This window comes from Thunnus thynnus, chromosome 11, assembly GCF_963924715.1.
Source record: "Thunnus thynnus chromosome 11, fThuThy2.1, whole genome shotgun sequence".
NCBI lineage: Eukaryota > Metazoa > Chordata > Actinopteri > Scombriformes > Scombridae > Thunnus > Thunnus thynnus.
The window spans coordinates 4,023,110-4,044,397 of NC_089527.1; the positions used below are offsets into that span (position 1 = coordinate 4,023,110).

The window sequence follows — 21,288 nt, forward strand, 5'->3', positions numbered from 1 at the left end:
TTCAGTCTTTTATTTAAGTATGCACTGACTGATTTTTTTTGTCAACTTGTTTGCAGCAGAAACAAGAAGTGAACAAACCACTGACACATTGTCAGCTTTTAATTTCATATGTTGAAATGGTTCATTTCCACATCCAGCAGTTACAGAGCAACATTATCATTCATGTGGAGTCGTGTTTCTGTCCACCTGGTGAATGTAAGTCCAATATTTACTCTCTTCTAGCTCTGTTTTTACTCTCTACCAACTCCTGAGGGAAATATCTGGCTCTTTAGCTGCTAAATGCTCCACTATGTTCACCAGCTAGTCTACAGTCTGTGTCTGTTTGCTGTTTGGTGCTGAGCAGGTAGTGTACAGTGGCTTTTTAAAACTTTTTCTCCTGCATCATTTTTTTGGGCTACGTTTAAAAATGGACATTTCCACATACATAAAGACCTGTCACATCTGCCAATTGACAGAAAAACCAAATCATGCTTTTACACCCGCGCTGTTGCAACCCATTCCAGCAGTAAATCAGCCATTTGAACACGTCATAATTGACTGTGTTGGTCCGCTGCCTCGTTCAAAGTCTGGCTGTAGCTACTTCCTAACGGTAATGTGTCACTCGACTAGATATCCAGCTGCATATCCTCTGTGTGCAATGTCTGCCAGATCAGCAGTAAGGCTGAGTTAATCTCTGTGTTTGGGGTCTTTAACAGCTCCAGATCAAACATAAGTCTTCAATTTATCATCCTCAGAGTCATGGGGCACTAGAGTGATTTCACCAGCATTTGAATTTTTTGATTTGCACTTATTGTACTGAGCTAAAAGCTGAGTGGGAGGAGGGGCTGCCCTGGCTTTTATTGTCAGCTAGAGAGGTTTTACAAGAAAGCACCAGGTTCAGACCCAATGATCTTGTGTTTGAGTACACAGTGCATAGCTTTTGGCCATTGTACAGGATTAAAAATCTGTCAAAATCTGTCATAGAGTTACTGAAACCACATCATGTTCAAGTTTCTGGCACGACTGAAGCATCATTAACAGTAACAACAGAATAATATGACTTCCTGTAAATAGGGAAGTAAAACTACTGCAAATTCCCTTCAGGCCAATGAGGTCACAGTGTCTTTTGGACTTTTTCTCTAATCTTTGATTTTTGCTGAAATATTGGATCATTTGAACATTTATTGAAATGAAAGCATGTGAGAAGTTTAGAGGGAAAAATCACTATTTGGTGGAGCTGTTAACAACTCATAGACATGTGAAATGTGACCCCGACTACACACTGCTTTTTGTAAGACGTCAAAAGACAAAAAGGTTGGAAACCACTGGTTTCATCTTTAACAATGTGTTGTATTTTAAAAGCTTGTTATATTATCCATTGTGTCAAATCTTCATCTGAAAAGTAACTAAAGCTGTCAAATAAATGTAGTGGAGTAGAAAGTACAATATTTCCCTCTGAAATGTAGAAAGTAGCATCACATGGAAATACTCAAGTAAAAGTACTTCAAACTGTACTTAAGTACAGTACTTGAGTAAATGTACTAAGTTACTTTCCTCCATTGAAAATGACATGAGAAAAGTCACACAAAAAACTGAGGAGGATCATGTTACTGAATCTAAATATTCATTACTTCTTTAATAACAATGGCAGATTACAGAGATTTATGAAAGTTATGTTTGTATGGTTGTGACAGTTGGTTCAAGTATTTTTACATGTGGGTATTTTACACATGCTTTCTAGAAGAGCAGTTTAACCCATTTAGACAAACAAGCCTAACTCAGTGAACTGACATTTGAATTCTGTGTGACAACCTGCAAGTGATTGGGAAAAATGTTATGAATGTAAAAGCAATGTTGCCAGACAGCGATAATTCATATCACATAGTATGATCTTCCTGTCTTGCCGCTGCTCCCTTTGTACATTTAGCTGAGGGAGACTTATCAGTCTCAACTGGGACAACTCTCTCTAGTCTGCTGCAGCACCTTCGGCCTTTATTTACCTTCAGAGTGAGTTTACTGCCTGTATCCCAGACTGGATCCTGCTGCCTGCTATACCTCACGTCACTGAGACAATAAAAGTGACCTTGACCTCGTGATACCTCGTCAACAAACACAAACCGAGAGAACAGATCAGTGTTTTGTTAAATTCACTATGAGAGAGCCAGAGGCAGCCGGCCACCTGGAGCAGCAGATGTGCATGTTTGTATGAATGACAGACAAAATCTTAGAGGACATATGACATCTCCTGTATCATCACTTTCAGCTCCTGCCTTCCACATACCATACATCAGTTAATGAACGGACATGACGATATTGCTTTGAATCTCATGTACCTGGCGCTTCTTAAATTGGTCTTGAGTTAATTTAAATTATTTCAAATCATTTTAAGCAGTTCAGAGTGTAAAATGTATTTTACTAACATATGATTTGTATGATGTGATGTATCTGATGTTGACTGTCATGCAAGCTGAAGACAAAAACAACAAAAGTGGATAATAAAGATGTTTTGAATATGATTTTTGTACTGTAACTATTAATATCAGTTTACAGGACTGTCATGACTCAGAATGGCTGATATAGCAGTGTTCAACTTTTTCTGCATGTTGTAATAACTCACATTTTTACACATTGTGCAAGAACAAAAATACTGATAAATTAATTCATATATCGCCCAGATCTAGTACCCTATTGTAAAGTGTTACTATGTTTTAAAGTCACATTACATGACAGAATTGATCTGATAATGAAAGCTCTTATTCAGAGTAAATTGCAGAAAGCATTCAAGTGTGTGTGTGTGTGTGTGTGTGTGTGTGTGTGTGTGCGCGCGCCTCTGCATGACTTGATTTGTGAGTTACACCCAATTGGTTGGCAAAAAGGAAGGAGGAGCCACTGGGCTGCTGCAAGTAGTTTCACTATCTCTCACTTTTTTTTAATAGCAGAGGTGAACTTGCCAAGTGGAGGAACAGCTGCTCGTGTGTGTGTGAGATGTATTTCTGGTAAGTGTCGTCTCATTTCTTGAAAGTTGCACTTACATAATGAACTTGAATGAATTGGGATTAATAAGTGACAACACTGAAGGAAACAGCTGGAATGAAGTATCTTAAATTCTTCACTCAGAAGAATTTTCATGTTTTGAAATAAGTATGATCTTGTCTCTTTTTGCATATTATGTGTCAAAAAACATTTAGTCTGACTGATAATAAAACTTAATGAATATATGAAGTAATGAAACTGGTAATGTGTTTTTGTCACAATATGACACCAAAAGATCTTTTATCTTTGTTTTCCAGTACAGACATGTCTTCTTCAAGCCTCTTGATTTTACTTCTGTGTGGTAAGTTCACTGAATCATTTGAAAGCACAGCATAAAAGGGAAGTGGTAGTTTTACCAAATGATGTGTCAAAACAGTGATCATTTGTATAGAGGCAGAGGTCAGTGTCATGGAGACTCAGACAACACAGGTCATCCACAACAAGAATTCCTTCAATCAATTTAATTGCTTTTTCTTTAAATTTAGCATTTTTCAGACTCTCAGCCTCCTCTAATTTAATGAAACACCTAAAGGGATAAGTCTTGAGATTTTCTATATTTTTCTTATTGTCAACAAATCTCACATGCAGAGTCAAACTCACCGTACTTAAAAGTATTGTGTGCATATCCAAAGCCTGATATATCTTATTCCTCTGTGCGGTCAGTGAGTCACATGTCACAGTGGTTGACATTCACTCTAAAGATTACGGTCATGTTAGTTTGTTTAGAAACGTCTCAAAAGAATAATAGAGTTGCAAAGTTGGAGGGATTGTTGGTTCCAGCAGTGTTTCCCCCATCCTGTATTCCCATTTTCTTTAAACGACATTGTCAATATTACTAAACATAGAAACACAGGACTCTCCCAGATAATGTAATGATCCTACAGGTTTATATTACAACCACTAGCTTCAACTATTTCAACTTTGTTTCTGAAAAATAACATTTTGTCCGTGATTTTTGACATGGCATGATAGCTAAGAATACTACAATACCCATGAGCTTCAGCTGCTGTTGCTATGGAGAAGAAGCTGTGAACATGAATCAGAGTATAATGAATTCAAAATGCTTTATCACTGAAGTTGTAAACATTATGATGACCTAACTGGAAGAGTTTAATGCCGATCCAAGCCGTAGAAGTGCTCCAAGTGTGAGTCGTGTAACAGTCTCTATGGGAAAAATGAATAGGAGGGGAACCCGAAATAGCTCCTCCCACTTCGCAGCTCTGTAACAGCGATCATTTTCTTAGTCTGAAGAGAGTAGTTCAGTGTAAGGTGCCACAGCGGCCAAAACAGCCAGTTATCAATGAAAGAACAGGAACTGAACTATCATTCACCTTTTTATGATAGACCACAGTCATTCATTAATCAGGAACAGTCTTCATTGTGTTTTAAAGTAGAGCTGCAACAATTAATCGATTAGATGATTGACAGAAAACTAAATAGCAACTATTTTGACAATCAAATAACTGTTTTAGCAATTTTTTTAAAGTAAAAATTCCAAACATTTGCTAGTTATTAGGGGTGGGACAAAAAAAAAATCCATATTGCAACATATCGCAATATTTCCACTACCAGAGCGCCTCCTTATGGAGGAGCTGAACAGACTGGTTACGGTCAGATAGATGTTTGTGGAGGAAACATGTTTGTGTCAATAGGATGGAAATTCATACAGTTGCAGATATTTTGATTAATTTTTGATATGATTGTTTTTTATGATGATGAAAAAACAAAAATATATTACCCTGGAGCAAATACATTTTTTTCTCCAGCAGCTATTTAATTTAAACATAATAAAAAACAGCCGTGTGTTCTTTGGCTATTCTGCATATTGTTGCTATCTAGTGAAAACAATATTTCTCCACATTTTGGTGATTTTACATTTTTCTGATAAACATGTTGGTCAAAGGATAGATTCACAGTTTTTCAAGTCTGTCTTAAAACAATAATCAGATGCCCAAATGAACACTGAAACACTAATATGATGCTTCAGTAATTGAGTCTGCTGAATCTAGTGGATATCTTCCATCCACCCCGACCTCCTCCCTCTGCGGCCGATGGGATATTTAGATGTAGCGCTTTGTGTGCAAACATTGGGCTGAAGGCCCATTATTCCAAAACCCCAATAATTAAAAAAAAAGTCTCATTGTATTGAAAGGCCATCAGTCTGATGGTCCATTATCCCAAAAACAAAAGCGCACTGTCTCGAAGGCCCGTTGCTCTGCAATTTTTATAACGTGATTTCATTAAATCAGAGTTCTGCTTTGTGAAACATGACGCCAAATTTATTAGAAGAACTAAGTGAATTGTGAAACGTCTGTTTCAAAAGTTCATTTACAGCTTAAGTTACTGATGACGAGGCAAATAAAGTCTTCATCTGTTTCCTACTGTCGAAGGAAAACCTTCATTAACATATTGCTAAACTTAATATCTTTGTGTATTTTCATGTGCTTGATAAAAAAAGACGTATGTTTTATGGAGTGACAATACTGTGATTAAGGCACAAACAACACTTGGTTAGGGTTAAGGAAATATCGTGGTTTGGGTTAAAATGATCACTCGCACTTCAAGGGAGAGTGTGTTGTTATAACCTGGCTCAAGTGGCCACAACAAAAGAGAAACACACCATGTCAATGTTTAACAAAAGATAATTTATTAAATCAAATTAATTAAATATTTAGAGTATAGGGAGTGGAAATCAGTAGAGTATGTGATGCATGAGTGAAGAATATGGGTGTGTGAGTGTTGTAAAGTGCATGAAAGCAAAACAAACCGGTGCCTATAGGGAGAGAGGACAAAGAGCTGCAGCAGCAAGGCAGCTGAGAGTCTAAGAGAGACTGTAGCTGTGGCTTAAGGAACAGCAGTGTATCGGGCTCAGGTGCATTGAGTGAAGGTAATTAGTCACCTGTAGGGGAGAGACACCGATCAGAGACCATATAAACTCCCAGATGACAACAGGGGTCATCACAGTTTATTTTCGGAGCAGTGGGCTTTTGTTTTCGGGATATCGGGCTGTCGGACTATGAGCTTTCAGTCTAATGGGACATTTTTAACTATTGGAGTTTCGAAATAGTGGGCTGTCGGACCAGTGGTATGACACCTTGCTGTAGGAATTTGTGCACACAAATAGTTTTATGATTTAATGGGGGAATTATGAATTATCATTGCATGCTTCAAATGTGAATTATTCGTCCAGCAACATACCTCACATAAGAGTAGGTATAATAATAGGGAAATAGTCCTTCTTGTTGAGATATTAATTAGAATGATGGTTGTTATTGATCTTAATTATGATTTTGCAAGGATATAGGTCGTTTAAGGTTAAGTGACTGAGATGCAAACACAAGAAAAGACCAACAAGTTCATTTTTAGTTACATACTTTGTATTATTAATTATTTATTTGTCTTATTTATTGGGACCATGTAGAGTGTTAAACATAAATGTTACCATTTGACGTACTGTACCAGTTAGCTTATAGCTAATTTTCATCTGCAGTCGCAGGTCACAATTAACATATGACAGCACAATAACAAACAGTACAACAAGTACTAAACATTACAACATTTTACAAACAAGACACAAGGGAAAGGGGAAACTGGTACACAAGGCTATGGCTAGTGAGTGCAAGTCAATTAAAGCAGACATATTGGGTGATATACACACACATACAAACATACAATATTAATTGTTCTTAGGCAAAATCTAAAACTACATTTGTAAGTTGATGTGTTTTACAGTCCTTGATCTGACTGAAAACTGCAGGGGTCCAGGCTATGTGCTACATTTGTGTGTGTGTGTGCGTTCTTAGAGGTGAGTTATGCAAGCAAGTGGTGGTGTTGGTTATTGAAGTGGTACTGTCAGCGCATACTGGTGTGTGAATTGGTCTTATCATCTTGCTGGCTCTGGTAGCTTGAAGGATCAAAGGTAGTTTGGGTCAGTGGTCTGGTTTAGTGACCATGCAGGAGATGAAGGGTTCCTCATCTGATCCTTTCTGTTTGCAGGATGTTGTTTAGATGGTCTGGTCAGTGAAAAGTTTGGAAATCTCACTTATGTGATGAAAGAGCTGGCCTGTTGTTTGAGGGTTGTACTGTCTGCATTCAAAACATGCAGGGACTTCCTCCTACAGTGTGAACATAATCCAGGCAGCAATTATGTTTGCCAACGTAATTGAGAAAACAGGTATATAAATGTAATTTCTAGGAGACAGGGTTTCTATATGGGGAGTTACTGTATTCTGAAGCTGAGTGACTGTTTTCACACTGCAATTATAAGTTGTTAATTTATATCTAGCCTTCCGAATTGAACCCTACAATGTGTAAAACTAACAATGATAGTACACAGTGCTCCAGCTAGCAGGAACCAAGTATCTTGTCCAGAGGGAGGCAGGTGGCGGGGGGCTGTTTACCTGGCAGTAAGATACTAAGAGAAAAATACAGAGAACAGTTTTTTCTTTCCAAATTAACACAGAATGCATCAAATCTAAAAAATTAAGGAGCTAAATGCCTGCATAAGTTTAATTAGCAGGACACCCTTCCTGTACAGTTTGACATCTGAAGAAAGGATTCTCTTGAAATTCAGCCTCTTATGTGCATGTTTCAATGTGTTTTTACCTTTGAGTTTCTCACTGTTTTGATGAGTCAGGATGACATCATTTCTCTTCTTACTAACAACTCTTACTGTATCTCAATCTTTTCTTTTCTAGCACCCATCGTGGGTCAGATACCTGTCCCTCTCAATGCCACTGTTGGAGGGTCCATCCTGATTCCCTGTTCACTACCAGTGAATTCAACAAGCATCAAATGGTTTTACTGGCAGGAGGATGGGTCTGACAAACTTTTGTTCCACTGGCATATCAGTGAGAAAACAGTGCCAGTAGCTGATGAATACAGGAACAGGTGTCAAGTCTTCAATAATGACTTTAGTTCTGGAAATATTTCTATTAGACTTAACAATGTTAGTGTTGGAGATGACCAGAAAACATTCTCGGCCTTTGTTGGTTTTTATTCTACAAAACCGCTTGAACATCAGTGCGAATCCTCTTTGCAGGTCTCAGGTATGGAATAGTAGTTTCTTGCTTTCAAACCAAAATCTATACACATCAAAATACTATAAATATCTCTAGTGTGTAAACCATCATGCTTTCTGACACACCCACAGCTGCCTACCAAGATCTTAACCTGACCATTAACAGCACATTAAACACTGCAACCTGTATGGCACATGGAGGATACCCTGAACCTGAAGTGTCATGGACTGGTCAAAATAAATCCAGCGGTGAACAACTGAAACTGAAGGATGCTCAGACGTCCCATCAGCAGCATCCAACCAAGAAAACCTTCTCTGTCACAAGCACCGTCAGTGTCAAAGAGCTGCAGTCTGTAACCTGCCTCGTGTATAACCCTCGCTCCAAACAGCAGATTGAGAACACCACAGTGATTGATGCTCCTGGTGAGTGATACAGATACAGATAAATAAAGATAATAAGATGCTTCCCTGATGGTATTGCATTATAATCTAAACATCTAAAGTTCCTAAAACTTTTGAACAGTACTGTAATTCTAGTAAACACAATTCACCATTAATAAACTATAATGAAACTTACTTTAAATAAACTATAAGCAGTTTCAGTTTCTAGATTTCTGTATTACATAAGTAACTGAAGATTTGGGCAGCTTGTGGAATATTTAGTTGTGGTAATACATAGCAAGCAATTAGTGCATTTATTTTTTTTTTATCAATTTATTTATTTATCAGGGACAACAAACATTAATTAACATCAACATGATGTAAATGAGTCAGATTTAGCCAAAAGGCAAATTTTCAGCTGCAGTCCCTGGACAGGTAATGTTAAACATTAAAAGAAACAAAGAAGACAAACAAAAAGCAGATATTGACGTGTTCAAAGATGTGTTTATATTATTGCAACATGTTAAAATAATTTGTTACTCTGTTATGTTTCCTAATTTACAGGTGAGGAGCTGCTGAGTACAATAGGTGTATCAATTGGAGTCATTGCTGCCCTATTATTTCTATTTCTTGTGTATTTTGTCTACAGAAAATGTGAGTAACTTCAATTTATTCTCTATTGTGATTGTTATTTGCTATCTTTTTGTTGCTGGATATAAAGATTTCATCAACTTGTGAAAAACCATGAACTCAAATACCACACAGACACCTTGTGTACAAAACAGTTTATGTGCAGATGTACCCACCTTCTGATTCTATCCACAAGAATATCCTATATTCATACTGTCAGTGGTATTGAGCAAAAACATACAACATTTCGATATAACAAAACAATCAAAGCTGAGTGGTCCACTAAATAGCTTCTTCTGAGCTTTCAACCGCATCTCACATCAGCTAACTGAGTTTGCTCAGGTGTCCTCCAGTGATTGGTCATCACATGTCAATCTTCGGTCATGTGACTCTATCTCCTAGAAATGACGTTTCTACACTACTAAACTTTTTTCCAGTAATGCTGCCATGCTGAACATAATCTCTGCCTGGATTATGTTCACAGAACATCTGAAGATTGAAGTTACATTTAAATACTGCACAACAGGTGTAAACGTTCACATCCTGACTGCTGCGTGTGCTTCAGTTTAGGCAACAAAATCAATTTGTTTAAGATTAAGGAAAGATCTTAGTGTTGGTTAAATGTTATCGGGGGCATATTCTGCTTTTTGTGATTTGCTGACATTTATATTCTGTTATGATGTTGGATGTTGATCAAAGTTCCAAAACTTGAGTTGAACATATGTAAAAATGTTCCCTGTGAGACAAAACCCAGGTTTCAGCTGCCCTGGACGCTTCGTTTGCAAAGTTTTTTTTAACTTTCCAGGTGAGATGATGTCAGCTTATATGGTAGTGTACAAATAATGACCTAAATAGTGTAGGTAACATCCATACGGTACACAAAAAAAGAAGTCTCTCTTCCTGTGAGTGGTTCACATTAACCTGATGGCAAATTCAAAACATACTCATCTCCCACATGAACTGTGACAAACCTTTACATCATGTGATATCATCTAGAGAGGTGTAAAACATCAATAGACCCACAGCTATTTTGTTGTGCTCTCATGACTGAAACATTTACCTTTAATTCCAGGTCAAGATTCAAACCAGAGGCTTCAGCAAGCAGTAAACCAAGAAGACTCAGCAGCCAATGAAGTTCCAGCTAACGGCAATGCTCCTCATGCTCCTTCCAACTCATCAGAAGGTGATGTTTCTGAGGACATTTTACTAGAAAATCAAGCTGGATCTTGCCATGTGAGGCGGGATCCTGCTTCAGGCAGTGCTTTCAATGAGGACACCACTGCTGCTGCTGTTACTGCTGATAGAGAAGAGAAAACAAACCTATTAAGCCACAGCAAAGAAGATTCAGATGAAACAAAATCCACAGAAAGTGACAAAGACAAATGAATCAAGTCTGGGATCAGAGCTGGTGCAGGCAGGGAGGCAACAACAGAAGTTAAAGGACTATGCCAGGAAACTGTTTATTCACAAAAGTATCAAAGTGGCTTGAAAATGAATTTAAACTGAAGTTAGAAAAGCTGTATATTATAAGGTACTGTGCAAAGAATAGACTAAACAGTGCAGGTAGCATCCATACTGCCAGAAAAAAAAAAGAAGTGAAACAAGTCTCTCCTCCTGTCAGTGGTTCACATTAACCTGATGTCAAATTCAAAACATACTCATCTCCTACATGAACTGTGACAAACCTTTACATCATGTGATATCATTTAGAGAGGTGTAAAACATCAATAGACCCAAAGCTATTTTGTTGTGCCCTCATGACTGAAACATTTACCTTTAATTCCAGGTCAAGATTCAAACCAGAGGCCTCAGCCAGAAGAGAACGATGAAGACTCAGCTGACAGAAATGCTCCTGTTGCCTCACCAGAAGGTGATGTTTCTGAGGACGTTTTACTAGATAATCAAGCTGGATCTAGCTGTGTGAGCTGCTACTGATAGAGAAGAGAAAACAAACCTATTAAGTGACAGCAAAGAAGATTCAGATGAAACAAAATCCACAGAAAGTGACAAAGACAAATGAATCAGATCTGGGATCAGAGCTGGTGCAGACAGGGAGGCAACAACAGAAGTTAAAGGGTTATGGCAGGAAACTGCTAACACCTACAGTATGTGCAAAGATTTTCCTTCATACATCAGAGTGGAGAGAAGTTTCAACAGATGTGTGTTGTGTTTGTGTCCCACTCTATGTCCCTAATTACAAAAAGACTGAAACACATGAACTATCCCTCCCTGCTTAATAGATGGATTTACGAGGAATGTCACGAGTGTTAAAGGGGCATATTCTGCTTTTTGTGATTTTCTAACATTCATGTACTGTTATGATGTTGGATGTTAAAAATGGTCAAAGTTCCAAAACTTGAGGTGAACATATGTAAAAATGCTCCCTGTGAGACAAAACCCAGGTTTCAGCTGCCCTGGACGCTTTGTTTGCAAAGTTTTTTTTAACTTTCCAGGTGAGATGATGTCAGCTTGTTCAGCATGTCCATAAACAGCCGTCCGTTCTGTAATCTTTGTTGTTGAGGTCGTTGGTGTTGTTGAAAGTCATATTCTGGATCAGATTCAGGCTCGAATATGATGTTGATGTTGTCTGTTTCTATTATCATGTGACTGAAGTTCCACTCTTAGGACAGATGGTGAGATGCAGTTAAAAGCTCTAAATAGTCAGTGGACCTTTTGAGCTGAGATTATTTGTTACACATACTGTTCCTAAAGGTCAAGAATGAACTTGAATGCTCAAATTTAACAGGTCTGCTTACAATGGTAAGAATGTGTTTATTACTACTGTAGCTCTAAGAACATACCATCATGTTGAAGGCTTGACCACAAAAGGAAATTTAATGTCATCACCTCTCTGCTGTTGGTGTGACACCCCCCACACTGTAGTCATAACCAGAATCAGATTTACAGCTCTTATAAGAAACTATCTCATCCCTGTAAATGACATTATTCATAAAAGTATCAAAGTGGCTTAAAAATAAATTAAAACAGAAGTTAAATATGTATCGTATATGGTAGTGTAAAAAGAATGGACTAAATCCATACTGCACAAAAAAAACATGTCTCATTGATCTCATGATATCATCTAGAGAGATGTAAAACATCAATAGACCCACAGCTATTTTGTTGTGCCCTCATGACTGAAACATTTACCTTTAATTCCAGGTCAAGAATCACAAGAGGGGCCTCAGCAAGCAGTAAACCAAGAAGACTCAGCAGCCGGTGGAGTTCTAGCTGGCAAAAATGCTCCTGTTGCTTCTTCCAACTCATCAGAAGGTGATGTTTCTGAGGACAGAGTTTTACTAAACCATCAAACTGTGTCTAGCCATTTCTCTGTGAAGCGGTATGCAGACGATGTTTCCAATGGGGACACCACTGCTGCTGCTGCTACTGCTGATACAGAAGAGAAAACAAACCTATTAAGCCACAGCAAAGATTCAGATGAAACAAAATCCACAGAAAGTGACAAAGACATATGAATCAGATCTGGGATCAGAGCTGGTGCAGACAGGGAGGCAAAAACAGAAGTTAAAGGACTATGGCAGGAAACTGCTAACACCTACAGTATGTGCAAAGATTTTCCTTCATACATCAGAGTGGAGAGAAGTTTAAACAGAGGTGTGTTGTGTTTGTGTCCCACTCTATGTCCCTAATTACAAAAAGAGTGAAACACATTTACTATCCCTCCCTGCTTAATAGACGGGTTTACGAGAAGCGTCACATGTGAGATGTGTGCAGGGGGGGGGGGCAGAAAGTTAACCAGAATGACTGAGAGCTTATGAGAAGATCAACGTTTGATGTTGATTTTGTTCCTTAAACTGCACAAATCAGAGAAGTAATGGATGGAAAATGTTCATTATCTCAAGAAGGGAAAACCTCCCAGTTAGCTCACAGTTCAGAATTAGCTGTTAGCTTCAGAGATCAGGTCAGAGTCCAGGATTTTATGAAGGAGGTGGATGATTTTACACTTAAACTGCAGGAAGAAACGTTAAGTTTAAGGTCAGACAGCTCACTCTGTTACTGAGTGTTTATGGATGTTTAGTGTAGTTTCAGTGTGTTTATGTATAAACTGATGGCTTTGGGTGGAAAATGCGTCCTGTTCTTACGCAAAAAATTTTCAGAGAGAAAAATCTGTGAAGAAAGGTGAACATGCTTTCTGGTCATAATCCTGTGTGCCTGATCAATAATACTGATTAAATCCTGTATTGCCTGTATACACTGCAGGTCAGTGTTGAGTATAGTATGAGGAAACAGCAGGATTTTTGTTAATGTTATGACTGTGATCAGAATCAGTGCATGCTAATGGTACTGTAATGTCTGTAGATGTCTATCTTACAGACATAAATAATAAACTGAGCCGACAGGATCTTCTGGTCCTAACTTTCATTCATGACAGTTACTTTACTGACATTACTTTGTTTTTCATGCTAACGTTTATTTATTTTTTTTTATGCTAGTATGACCTTATTGTTTCTATGCTAACATTACTTTTGTGAAGGCAGCTTCTGTGCTTTTAACCCATGTTGACGATTTTGGACACATTCAATGTATTTTGTCTGTGTAGTCTGTGTTAGTGTTATCACTGCTACTAGCTGCCATTTTTTTCCCCTTGGGTACAACATTTTCACTGTAAATAACAAATATTACATCAAAGACATTACATCAGTTGTACAAGGTGCTGTTTCTAACTTGAGTGTGTGTCATATTTTAGCTAGCCGAAGCTGACAAAGGTCTATGGTATGATGAAAAAATGTCCAAGCTAGTGTTAAAGGTCTCACTTAGAATGCCCGAGACACACTTCACCCAAACCTACCTCTAAAATAATTTTCTGTAAAAACTCAATGAAGATGGACAATTAACTAAAAAAACATGATTGAAAGTACTCTAAGTTCAACTGTTACTAAACTTTTGTGCAAGTTAACACTCCTTCTTAGATCAGCAGGAAGCCAGTGGCCTGCAAAGCAAGCTGTGGTTTCTGCACCTGACACAGACAAATACATACATCTCTGATCTGTGTCTGTGAAGTTTGGGAAATAACTATATGTTCTGTACAATGTAAACAAAAATCATCCAATAGTTTGCTGATGTTCTGGTTGGTGACCATATATGGAGTTTAAGATGTAGATGCTTGAAAACAAATGATATAAAAGTGGAGGCCAGAGAGGTCTCAGGGCTTTTTATGCCCTTTTTGCTTTTTGACTTCTTTAAATCCTAGAGAGAGTTCTCTTCTTTTTAACTTTTATATTCAAGTTTTTGTATTTTACTTTTTACATTTTGTAATACTAGTTTTTGTAAAAAAATAAATGAAACTGGTTCGTATTTTCATGCACTCCAACCAAAGTTCCTGGCTTGTGCTCATCTCTGAGGTCTTCTGGTTAGCCCTTTAAGGTAAGCAAGATGCCCCCTGAGATACGGCTGACATTAGATCTAAATTTATTTATAGTGAAAATTTATAATGGAAATTGCTAAGGATAAACATGCAATGTTTATTAATTAACAGTTTTGGACAGGTTTAGATCTGTTGATTGAAATTAACCTGATACACCTGTAATAGAAGTACAATTTCAGTACTGAATCTGTAATAGGCATATGTGATTGAAATGTTTACTCTATGTGTTGAATTGGCAAAAAATGTTAGGGTCAGGGCATTGAAGCCGCCCTATAACACCGGGCGAGTGCCCTCAGCTGACAGAGTGGACCTCCTCCAGAGATAGCCTGTTAAAGGGTCATCTTGGACTACTTTCAAACCTCCAACACCTGTTTACACCCACACACTTTCGTTTTAATCCGGCTGTCAGGCTTTCTTTACTAAACAGGCTGAAATTAATGATTCAACGACAGCTGGTGATTATAGAAACCAAGCTGAATACTGGTTCCTTAAGCAGGCGAAGACGGTCTTGCATGTAGATTTTGGGAACCTGTCCGATACCTAGGTCAGAGGTAGACAGCCACCTGCTGGTGCCTTATACACACTGGCAGGGGGTATCGGTTGTAACAAGCAGAAACCATTACATGGCGGCCCAACAGGGCCCTCTGAAGAGTTAAGAGAATCCAGAGGCCTGCAGATTTTATAATTGATACTCAACCTTGCTAGACATGTCACTCGAACGTTTAATTACGAAAGAAGCCGCACTAATATAGGGGACGGCATTCAACAATTAACCACAGGAGTGAAGCACCCACAGGTACTTAGAGTGACTTAGAGCAAAAGTTTACCGAGCAATGTAAACCTGAAAGGCACCTGGTGTGGAACAACTCTTAATCCTCTATAGCTGAATCTGTTAGGGCATCCTATAGCACTCAAGAGGCAGGTCACAAAGCATTCTGTGATAAGTTAAATGGTCAAGGAAGAGAAGGATAAAGAAGTAGGCCCAAGCTAAAAAAAAGGATAAAATCCTAAAGTAACTAGTGCATCCTAAGGGAAAGGAAGGCTTAATGTTAACCAGCCCATAGAGATATGGTAATAATGGGGCCTTTGTGGTTGATTGTGCCTAATGAGTGGAAAGATGGAAAAACTGGTCCAACCAAAGTACTGCAGCCTGACCAAATGAACGTGTTAAAGCAAATACACAAAGGGTTAGAACATATCAGAGGAGACAGAGTGATAAAATGGTTTAAGAGCACAGGTCTGGATTTACCTGGTGCTAGAGACACTTTACACACACTGCAGTGCAGATGTTGCAGGGCCTTTCTTACGCACATCTATTTTAGGTAACAAGTATTTCCTGCAGACAATAGCTCTAATGCAAAGCGCGTCCTTCCCCGTGAGAGCAGCAACAGGAAATACAGTTTCTGCCAGATCAGCAGAGCTGTTGATTCAATATCCTACAATCAAATCCTTGAGAATAGATAATAGGAAGCATTTTAAAAACTCTTATGTAACGCAGCTCTTAGAGTCTCATGGTGTACAACAAATTTAATCTATTCCTTACAAACCTGAAACAAATGGTGTTGCAGAGAGCAGTTAGAGCTGCAAAAGATTGGTTGATAAAAAATGCACCTAATGATTGGGACATGCCTGAAAGATTGGTTCTGTTGCACGAACATATTCAGGCTCCAAAGCTAAAAGAAGTTAAAGCTGAAAACCAACCTAATCCAAGGCCTCTTGCTTTTAAGGTCAGTGATAGAGTCTTGATGAGCAGAAGGAAAGTTAACTGAAGGGGAAGACACCGTAGTGGAGATAAATCCAAACTATACCGCTATGCTAAAAAAAATTCGGCCCAGTTCATTTTTCACAGATTGGAAAGACAGACTGAGACATCATGACCCTGCCACAGACACCACAAGCACATTCTTTCAGAGGTTTGTTAGTCCTGGCTCAGGGGATAAGTAAGGCGTCTCATACGGTAGGAAAAGCCCTCTAAGGAGAGGCCATGGCAGAACAGGGATGTCTCAGAGAAGAGCAACGGTAACCATAAGACTGGTCAATATATGAACCTGGTGAGTGCATTATTTGTAAAGTTGAATGTGCCATAGTGAGATGGCATGGCCCAAATCATGACAAACCTGCATGGCCCCCTGATGCAGCCACTATGAATTAACCTCAAGATAACATCACATAGAGCATCATATTGACTTGCAGGACATACAGAGAATAATTTAAACCAGTCTGGGTATGTTTTTCCTGCACGTTGCAATATGCAATCCTCCCTCATGCTTCTTATTTGGCACTTTTTATATAGTAAAATTGCTGCTGCCTCCACAAAAAGAAAAACAAAACAAAACAAAGTCAAGAAAATGTTTGGAAAATCTTCTGGCTGATCTCAATCTCAATGACAAACATTAAAGAAAAAAAAAGAAAGATATTTGAGTAATCTGAGCCTCTCCACACTGCTGCATGTCTCTCTGACTTTACAAACATATCTTGTTATTCCGTTGCTTAGCGACGGTTATAATGCAAATTTGTGGTTAGGTGCAACATCCTTTGTTACACAACCACAGGGTGGTACAGCCCAGAGAAGTGAGTGTGACTTGGTTAAAAATTTTTTAGACACAATTACCCATTGAGCGCTGACTACAAGACTCGAGTTTGATTAATTCTCAAGATTCAGGTACTGGGACTCCTTCATCTCTAGACTGCCTCCCCCACCACACCAAACTCTTCGGACGACCAGGAAACCAACCTTCACCTTTCGCAGATGAATCAATGCTGACCTTGTTGTATATGAAACTTGGTGATTACTCATTTTGAACCTTTTGTATTGAAGTTGACCTGATATTTAGTGATTTTATGCTGTTGTTATTTCATGTGTTATGTTTTTACATCATCTTATCGCCCACAAGCATTTATCTCTCCTGACAGATCCTGTGTTTATACTCATTGTATCCTTGCTCCTTAGATTTATGTTTGATTTTTGGAGCGATCAATGAAAAGAAGTTAACTTCACAATGAGGGAAATTTAATTCTTGTGAGTGTTTAACCAAAGGCAAAGTTTTGATTTGAATACTCTGATTACAGTTACTTATGGTATTTATTGTTAAATTGTTGATGGAAACTGTGTGATTATTTTTTTATATTTTTCACTTTTTAAATTTTCTTAATTTTTGGGTGTTTTGCAGGTAGAGTGATATCAGTTGCACAAACCCAGCAGTAGCCTTCAAATGTGCCTCAGCCAAGAGACGGTGTTAAAGGTCTCAGCTAGTATGCCTGAGACACACTCCACCCAAACCTACCTCTAAAATAATTTTCTGTAAAGACTCAATGAAAAATGACAATTAACTAAAACACATAATGATGATTGTCAGTTGAGCTGAGTTGTAACTTCTGATTAGCCCTTTAAGGGCTGACATGAGATCTAAATGTATTAATACTGAAAATTTATAATGGAAATTGTTAAGGATAAACATGCAATGTTTATTAAAACAGTTTTGGACAAATTGAAATTGACCTGCTGAACCTGTAATAGAAGTATAATTTCAGTATAGAACCTGTAATAAGCATATCTGATTGAAAGGTGTATGTGTTGTCGGGGCACTGAAGCTGCACTATAAAACTGGACGAGTGCCCTCAGCCGACAGAGTGGACCTCCTCTAGAGATAGCCTGTTAAAGGGTCATCTTGGACTACTTTCAAACCTCCAACACCTGTTAACACCCACATATTTTCATTGTAATCCAGCTGTCAGGCTTTCCTGACTAAATATGAAATAAGTAATTTAAAAAATGTTCTCTGCTGAATTTAACTAATATGCTCCCTTTTATAAATTTGTACAGAGAAATGAAAATATGGAACGATTTGTCATCAGACATTAACAAGTAAAACTTTTTAAAACAGAATATGTGACAATATGATCGTTAAGGGGGGATTTCTGTATCATTTTATTCTTAGTCACTGTATATGCTGTTTTCAGTGGTGAAACTACCGTTTCTGAGCTGTATCAAATGTTTTTTACTGACTATGTAGATATAGTGTGGGTAGTGATGTTATTGCTGCAAGGAGGTGACCCTCTCGCTCTGCAGGGAGAACTCCAACATGACAGCGTTTAGCTGAGGTCTCGTGAGTAACTAACCCTAACCCTGCTCTTAAAAGAGAGTGTCTTTTACACCCTGGCTCTATACCAGAAATTAGATGACATTCAGCTGATGACATTCATAAACTTGAGGCTTGTCTGATGTAGTTGTGTGATAAAAATAAGTGAGGTGCATGCCAACTGTCTGAACATTAAAAACAGGTCTGTATTAATCAGATGCTGTCTGAGTTTTATGACATAATGATGATGATTGATTTAACTCCCTTTTGAGTTTCACTTGAGGTAATAGCTCACTTCCACACATGTAAAATTAATACACAAACTCATAATGAATGTCAGACTTCACTGATGGGACTTGAGATTTCCCTCTTTGCTGACCCATGAGAATATCTCCTGGAGCACCCAACAATGTCTTCTCAAACACAAACACACAAGCAGGTGAATGTAAAACAATCGGTCTGCAATGCCTCATCTGAAATGAAATGAGGGAGATCTGGCCATGACCTCTATCATGACATCGTTCTCACCTGACTAAATCCCTAACAACAGGACAACAAACATGAGCAGCCAGACAAATTAGCCAGATTATCTAAACCACTTAATTTGATGTTAAAACTGAAAGCAAATACACCTGTAATGTTGCAAATAATTCCTAAATGCACAGGAAAAGTGTGAGTATGAATGAGAGTTCTGGATTTCTCAATAAAACTAACAAAAACCTTTTAAATCGGATACGTATAAATAATGAAACTATCACTGATCCTCTACTTATTTCCCAAGCTTTCAACCGTCATTTCTCATCTATTCTGTGGTTCCCAACACTTTAATTCTTCTGATATGGCTGGCTCTTTAAACTGCACTACCTCTAACGGTTCTTTTTTCTTTAGAAAAATTCTTCCTATTGATGTCTTTTATGTTATGAATAAGTTAAAAGAGAGTAGTGCTGGTCCAGATGGTTTTAAAGCTAAATTTGTTAAACTTGCAGCTCATGTTCTAATGTATCCCCTTGCTGATTTATTTAATACGTCTTTATCTACTTGTTCAATTCCCCCCATATGGAAATGTGCTAGAGTTACCCCTCTTTTCAAAGGAGGAGATCCACTAGATGTGAATAACTACAGACCAATCTCTATTATCTGTACCATTGCCAAATTTTTTGAGAAACTTATCTTTAATCAATCATATCAGTACATCAATCTGTGCAATATTCTATCTCCAACCCAATCTGGCTTTAGAACTAATTTCTCCACCACAACAGCCCTGCTAAAATTCACCAATGATGTGTTCTCCTCCTTTGATAAAGGCCTACTTACAGGGCCAATTTTTATTGATCTTTCCAAAGCTTTTGATTTGGTTGATCACTACCTCCTCCTTGATAAGCTCTATTCTATTGGTCTATCTTAAAATGCTCTCCTCTGGTTTAATGCCTATCTTGCAAAATTTAATGTGTCATTTAAGACAAAGTAAATAAACTGCTGTAAGTACAAGTCATGGGCAGACAGCATGTCGCTAACAGGGATTTTGAAGGGTAACAATCAAACCAGCATCTAACGGGTCTGAAGTGACATCTGTAGGTATGCTTACATGCTGTTTGATGTGCTGCAGCTGAGAAGCTAATTAGCATCTAGCTGCTAACTGACGTTAGCGGTGAATGTTTGTTGGGTGGCTCATTCAACAAGCTGCAGGACAAGACGGGTGTTCATGTTTCTAAGTTATCATCAAGTTTTGATGATGTGGACAGAGGCTGTTTCATTCACTACCGTGTTTAAAAGAGGAAGGTATCATGCCTCATATTGCAATAATTGAGCATTGAATATTTCATATATTTTATTTTATTTTATTTAACCATTAGACATCTCAAATGTTGTTTGTCTTGAATGTTTTCATTTAAGACCATGGGCAGAAGATCATTACTGTTTCGTGCTGTAAGTGTGTTACAGAATAAATAGAAAACAAAGTTTTATTTGTCTCCCCCCCTTTTTTTGCTGATCCTAAAAATTATCCCATCCATGACTCAAATCCGTGATACGATCCGAACCGTGAGTTTTGTGATCCGTTGCACCCCTAGTGTTAACATGTCAGCTTTGTAGACTATATTTTGTATGTTGTGCACATAGATAAGAGTGTGTAAGTCATGTATTTGATACATGCATTAATACTTTCTGATGTGAACCTACACTTTTAGATCTGTGAATGTTTTTAGTGTTCAGTCTTTCTAGTGTTCAGCACTGATCTGAACCTGTATCACATTTTAAGCTTTGTGCTACTTTATATATTTCTGTATACTAAGAAAATACAAAGGAAACACGTGTAAATCATGTGATATTTTGTCTGTTTTTGATGAGAATATAGATCTGTTGTCACAATAGAACAATACTATACATTTGAATTTCACTTTGTTGGTAAAATCACACATCTGAACCAGTCCATGGCTAAAATGAGCTGCTCTTTGTTTAGAAACAATATGTATATGCTAAATGTCTTTAAAGAAGCAGCCTTTACACCACTCAGGGGTTTTTGTTTTTAAAAGCAAATTGTTTTATTGGCATATAAAATTGCCCCCCACCCCTCCGATTTCATCAGGTGGGGGACAATGATATAGTTTGATGCGGTTTGTTGTAAGATTCCATGTTGGTTTTCCTCTTGTCCTCCCCAATTTTATGAGTCACCAGCCGCCACTGGTGTGGGGGTTGAGTGCAGCTCATTTTTGTAGGATACAGCAGAAATGCCTATATACATACAGTACATTATATACAAACTTTGTATGAAGTTTGGTGTT

General features: G+C 38.0%; 1 protein-coding gene and 1 long non-coding RNA gene across 7 annotated transcripts in view; one reads left to right on the forward strand and one right to left on the reverse strand.

Moving 5' to 3' along the window:
- Positions 1-21,288, forward strand: part of LOC137192301 (CD276 antigen-like) — a 43,890-nt gene that overhangs the window by 18,744 nt on the left and 3,858 nt on the right. The window contains exons 2-9 of one of the 6 annotated variants that reach the window (XM_067602876.1): positions 2,916-2,975; positions 3,270-3,313; positions 7,710-8,060; positions 8,165-8,455; positions 8,978-9,067; positions 10,116-10,226; positions 10,830-10,913; positions 12,206-12,316. In XM_067602876.1, the coding sequence (XP_067458977.1) occupies positions 2,916-2,975; positions 3,270-3,313; positions 7,710-8,060; positions 8,165-8,455; positions 8,978-9,067; positions 10,116-10,226; positions 10,830-10,913; positions 12,206-12,316 (1,142 nt within the window). Of the gene's footprint in view, positions 1-898; positions 2,976-3,247; positions 3,314-7,709; positions 8,061-8,164; positions 8,456-8,977; positions 9,068-10,115; positions 10,227-10,829; positions 10,914-12,205; positions 13,703-21,288 lie in introns of those variants that run through there. The other 5 variants (XM_067602878.1, XM_067602877.1, XM_067602881.1 and 2 more) reach the window with 5 other exon arrangements.
- On the reverse strand, positions 14,407-19,218 carry LOC137192306 (uncharacterized). The gene is made up of 2 exons (XR_010930556.1): positions 18,432-19,218; positions 14,407-14,814 (listed from the first exon to the last, which is right to left on the reverse strand). It is a non-coding gene; the product is annotated as an uncharacterized lncRNA (long non-coding RNA).